A 6,000-nucleotide genomic window follows, 5' to 3' on the forward strand; every position below is an offset into this window, starting at 1 on the left:
TAATGCCACCAAACGCCGAATTACATGCCCAGTAACGGATTCACTGCCATACTCTATACTTCCACCGTGTTCCCCGTATGTTTCGCAATATGGCGTCCTGTGAGGTCATATTCCTGCAACCAACACTGAAAACGCCCAAAGGCATCAACTCCGATCCCATGCTTCAAGTTCAGATGAAACGGATTACACAGATAGAAAGGAGAAGGAGCGAAAGGAAAGTCTAATGTAACAAGTTGCGGAGAGATGGGCTAGCACTTGCCCCAGTATTGGCGCGTTCGGTGGGCGCCGACGTCACTGCTGGAGCATCGCGCATCACCGTGTCCATGGGTGTTGCCGGTCTGCCAGGGGCAGGGCTACCGTGGTGCAGTACGGGGTATTGCGCGACTGCTGGAGGAGCAGTGAATGGGCTTTCACGCGAGGCCGGATGGGCATGAGGATGAGTTGGCGAATACGGAATTGTCCGCGGGGATTGCATAGCACCGTTGACCATCATTGCGCCGTTGTTGTGATGTAGCTGGGGAGGCCCACTAATAGGCGGTCCTGAGTACGGTGGCCGAAGCCCCGCGGCTGCTATCGCAGAGTGCATTGGTGCACCTGAGAAAGCCGCGTAGCCGTTCGGCTGAGGTGGGTACGGCGCATGGAACGAGGGGATATGGCCAACGGGCGGGCCCTGTAGTGGTGGCGGTCCGTATCCATTCCCGTTGGGTAGATGGTGCGGGGGATGTCCAGGTCCCGGAGGGACACCGCTATGCCAGGAGGGTAGCGGAGGGGGCTGGCCTGGTGCGGGACCACCTGGTAATGCCCATCCTCCTGCTAAGGAGGGAGGTGGAGGTGGATATGGTGGTATTTGAGTTGCCGGCAAAGGGTATGTCTGCGGTGGCTCTTTGAAGATCGATACCGACCTCGCTCGCTCTTCCTCCTCGTCAGTCGTACCATTCTGTTTCTTCCAATGACACTTCTGGCATATATACGAAGCTGAGGAAGCAGCGCTCACATCAGTATTCAACCGCAAAGTGTTATGCGCAGGTGGAGCGACAGCTGGCGCATCCGTCATTGGCCGATCGTCTTGGCCATTGCCATTGACGATTCGACCCTCTTCGATAACAGGCTTCTTCTCAACGTGGCCGTTTTGGTCTGTCGGTCCATCACGGTCAATTGGTCCATCTACCACACGAGGCGCTTGTGTTGCTGGCATATCTGCATCAACTTTCCACCATCGCGGACTAGCTTCAATCTTGCAGCGCACACATTTACGCTCAGGCTTGGGCGCAGGAGGTTCAGCTGATTCTTCTTTGACTGATATGCCAGCGTTCGATTGTCGACCACGGGCCGATGTGGGCGTTGGCGCGGTGACTGCGGATGCTCTGCGATTGACTGGGGTCGGTGCAATTTGGGGCACGATGCGTGTCGACTGGTCTACCAAGTTGGCTTTGCGCGCAGTGCCTGTTAAGGTAAGATCGGCCTGCTTGAATTCGCGCGCGAATAATTGCAATGCGATCAGCTCCGTCCCTTCCACTTCCTCGTTCATGGGGTGAACAACAGTCTTGGGGGTATGTTCTTTGCACCAGATCGCCGCAATCAATGTACCCGTTTCTCCGTTCATGGTAACCGTTGGCACTGCATCCCTCCGAGAAACCTTGACTGGTGTCATGTCGAACCCGAACGTGTAGCCGTTGCTGTGGGCACAACCAACGTGAAAAGTCGCATGGCAGTGCAAGCAAGATGCACAGGCGCCCTCAGTCGTCTTGCACAGCTTGCAGACTGCGTCGTATCTAAGTGTTGGTGCTCCTATCCCCTCCACCATGTCAAGACGCGTTGCGCTGCTGAACTTGATCTCGGGATGCCAAATTGCACAGTACACATGTACCCAGTTATTGTCGGCAGTGCGCTTGAGTGGCTCTCGGGGCACAAGCGGCCGGCCCTTTTCCTGCTGTCGGAGGCGATACTCGTCCTTGGCTCGGTCAACAAGCTCCTTCTCTAGGCGCTCCTTTTCGCGATCGCGATCAGTCTTCTTCTTGTGGGTAATCTTCGGCTGTTCATAGAACTCTTGCTCGGTATCCTGCTGTGGGCAGAGGACACACTCGTACGTCTGACTAGTCAGCAGTGTTTCGACAATACTCAGCATGTAACTTACATATGACACGCTCTCTTTCTTGTCGTTCTTGCATGTATCACAGTACCATTTGTTCGCCTGTCGTGTTTCCTCAACACCGTAACATCGTTTGTGGATAGTCAACCGACAGGCCGCACACTCTAGACGGGAACCTTCTGAGGATCGACAGACGGCGCAGGGCAAAGGTCTTAGTTTCGGAGGCGAAGGAACTGGTGGGGGTGTAGGAGCCTTGGGGGCTGCAGTAGACTTTTCCTTCTCCTTCTTCTTCGAGACAGGCTCGTTGACTGGAGTGGTCGTTCCGCTGTCTCCGTTGGTCATAGCAGCAGTCTTCTGTTTTTTCTTGGGCGGCTCTGCAGTCGCCTGGGCAGTGACACTCGGAGCTTCGGCATACTCGGGGGTACCGTTCTTGGAGCTTGGGTCTGACTGCGCCGCGTAGACCTCCCGTAGGAGCTCCTCATCGATGCGTCGCTTCCATGCCTTTCCTCCACCTTGCGCGACTTTCTTCGCAATCTCATCAACGTTTTCCCACGTTACTGCATATTTACGCCATAGATTGGCGCAGCGTAGGCAAAGCGCGATAAGGAACCCGGTCTTGTCCTTGGACCGACCATCAGGAGGTATCATCTGGCCAGGTGTCACACCAGGCGCACGTCTCCATTGGCGAGAATGGCGGACCGTGCAGAACTTGCACTGGAAGAGACGCTTGCGCTGTATGGCCTTTGCACTGTCAAAGGCCGAGTCGTCTGCGTTGTCCGCAACATCGTCAACAAGTCGGGACTGTGCATCAGGCTCCACCTTTTTGGTACGCCCTTTTCGGCTGCTGTAGGAGCCCCAAATCTCCCTTCCTTTGGGTGTCTTCTTCCACATGTAGTAGTAGCGTACGGCATCGCCGTAGAACATAGTTTTGCTGGTGTGCAGGCGGACGAGCCTGATCTCTGAACCGTATTTTGCGACACCCTCATTCCACTTCTTTTCTTCTTCCTTGGTCAGCTCAGGCTCCTTCAAGTCTTTCCGCTTGTCGATCTTTTTGACATGCTTCAACGCTACATCTGCGTCGTACTGGTGCTTGGTAAAGAGCGCCAAACATCGATCCAAAAAGTTTGTGTTGTACGGTTCTACACCAACGTGCGATTTAGCCAAGGCTTTCGCTCGGTCCATGTAAGCCTTGACTTGGTCCTCCGTGACGGTCGGCGCGTTATCTTCTCCTCGCGTAGAGTGTACTCCTAACGGTGGCATCTTGAACATCAATTCCGCGGTACATTCCTTGTCCTTGTTCGGAAGATCTTGACCACGGCGAACGTATCCAGGCGGCTCGTCCATCACCCACTTAGGGCGCTTAGCCTTCTCCGCCTTGTCTGCTTCGATCGCAGCCACCGTCTCTTTTGAAAGCTTGCCTTCCTTCTTGTTACCGGCAGCCTTGACGTAGCGTTTCTTAATTTCCGCCGGTTTGACCAACTCCACGGGATGACCATGCCAGACGTTGACGTTAGCTTGGTGCCGGGGTCCTAACCTAGAACTCGCGCGAGGGTAGATGGCTCGATCGTCGTACTGCAGTGCGTCCTCTACTCGGCAATGTATGCCAAGGTACCGCATGGGCCACATCTTAGCCAAGGCTATCTCTGCTTGTGTAGCAGGATGTGTGTCGATTTGGGAGTCCAGATCCGGCGTGGTCGCATTGGTGTCGCCGCTCGCCTCCTCCTCTTCTTCGTCTATGATTTCTTCTTCCTCCGCATCCTCGTGGGTGGTACCCAACCGAGCCTCCAACTTCTTCTCTTGAGCTCTACTACACGGACCGCAAGCCCAAGCGAAACCACGAGATGGTTTCTTCAGAAGTGGCGGACGTACGCAGTTCATGTGATATGTGTTGTGGCACACAGCACATTCTACGGAGTCATTCCTGTTTGGGTTAGCTTTGTCACGTGAGGAAGCAGATGAGAACTTACGCTGCGCAATATCCGACACAACGCTTGCAGCTCTTGACAGCGCTAGTCAGTTCCTTCACCCGACTGGTCTCGAGACAAATGTATTTCCATCGCTCATCCAGTGCTTTCTTGACCTTGTCGGGTACATTGATGACTGATGAGACTGGAATAACGTCGTACCAGCGGTGGATGAAGCGATCGAAAACCTGGTTGAACCAGAAGCTGTCTTTGGTTTTGCGATACTCGTCCAGATCGCCGATCTCGCTCCGATGCAAGATTTGGCACTTTCCTCGTAGAGATGCAAGGGGACAAAGATCCGAGTGCATGGTCGCATAGACCAGACGAGTGTCATTGTTGTAGCGCTGGACATCTCGTGGGCGGTAGAACCAATTAACTCGCATGGACTCTATCCGCTTCTTGGGGTCGTTGTCGACGTGGATAAACTCCATAACCCGGCAGAGGTAGTAGGGCTCGCCGGGCGGCTCGCACACGAGGTACACTTGATCTGCACATCCAATTAGAAAACGGAAAACAAGCCGCAAGACGTGGCTGGCGTAACGGAGCGACCGTCAGCTGCAGCCAAAGCAAATCAAAAACTTACCATTAATGGAAACAATCTGACCATCGTCTGCTTCCAAGTGACCATCGACGAGGAAAGCGCCAGTGTTTTCGAAAGTCATCATGTTGGACTCCCGCGCGCTGTTGGCGGCTACCATGGCGCTGGCATGGCTTCCGCGCTTCGCCCCTGCTTGGCTTGGCGCAGCGGCGCTCGCGTGACTACCATTTGCGCCGTTGGCAGCAGCATTTTTGCGCCGTTTGGTTGCGGGTTGCGGCTGTGGTGTGCTGGACTGAGTTGTTGCAGCGGTTGTTGATGTGCCGGAAATATTGGGATTCGGCGCGTTTTCTTTAGTGTTGGATCCGGAATTACCCCACGATGCATTGCCTTGTGCAGAGGCGGAACCTTTCTTCCCACTCACACTGGGAACATGGCCGTTTTCGGGAGCCACAGAATTACGCGACGGCGGATCAGATACGTTGCCATTCGCGGCTACAGCTCCCACTTCAAAGTCCATTTCGGTGTCTTCAGCATAATTAGGTCGCGACCTGCCAGGACGGCCGCGCGATCGCGTACCGTATGACGATGGCGCCTCACCATTTTGATCTGGCTCCTTCGATGATGCTTTGGACTGATTTGAAGTACCGTTGGTGGCCTCCAGTGATGGTTGCACGTCTTCCATGGCAGAAGACGCGTCGTCGGGATCCTGTGCAGGGTGCTGTACCTCCAAAGAAGCAACAGGTGTCGAATTTCTAGTGGAAGAAGCCTTGCTAGTTGATTTTGAAGGTGCTGTTTCTGATGCAGCGTTGGGTTGATGTTGTTGATTGCTTTGCACATCCTCTTCGTTGCGCGGTGATGGTGCATTGGACTGGTCCCCAGCCGTCGAAGACGGAGCCTCGCCTTCGCCGTTCTTCGTGTCTGCCATGTCGAATTCTAAAGGGAAGGCAGAATCAATAGAAGGGCCAGGCCAAAGAACGTCGAAGAACCCTTCCAAGGCAGGCGCGGGCTGTCGCCAGGGTTGTCGCTAAGAAGAAGCCCGTCAAGTGCGGATATCAACGCAGCATGAGAAGGCCCATCAGCGCATACACGCGATTTTGGGATCAGCAAGTCAAAGTCAGATATTTGTGAGTTTTTGGGCCGTTGGCTTGATGGAGCCGATGGCGAAACCGGTGATTGTTTCGCCGTCAGGCGAGATAAAGCGTGGTGTGGGGAAGAATTAGTGAAGAAGGGAGCAGTGGTTGAAGGAATCGAAGATGGCGGACTCGCTGTAGTATGGGTCTAACGGTGCCAAGCTAGGCCCAAGGCTACGTCCGTGGGACCTAGTTCTTTCTTACGCATATCTCATCTTTCTCATCGGTGCTGCTAACAACAGCACCCTGACGACCAGGCCCGCATCCACCCACGCCGTA

At 54.5% G+C, this 6,000-nt stretch overlaps 1 protein-coding gene across 1 annotated transcript; it reads right to left on the reverse strand.

Annotated features, from left to right (window-relative positions):
• Window positions 1-220: 220 nt before the first annotated feature.
• On the reverse strand, window positions 221-5,516 carry AA0111_g5180 (hypothetical protein; the record flags this gene model as incomplete). Its single annotated transcript, XM_028651264.1, has 3 exons — window positions 221-4,010; window positions 4,057-4,540; window positions 4,637-5,516. The coding sequence occupies 3 exons, from the start codon at window positions 5,514-5,516 to the stop codon at window positions 221-223; spliced, it is 5,154 nt and encodes a 1,717-aa protein (XP_028507361.1).
• Window positions 5,517-6,000: the final 484 nt, after the last annotated feature.

This window comes from Alternaria arborescens (assembly GCF_004154835.1).
Source record: "Alternaria arborescens strain FERA 675 chromosome Unknown contig_10, whole genome shotgun sequence".
In the NCBI taxonomy this organism is placed as follows: Eukaryota; Fungi; Ascomycota; class Dothideomycetes; order Pleosporales; family Pleosporaceae; genus Alternaria; species Alternaria arborescens.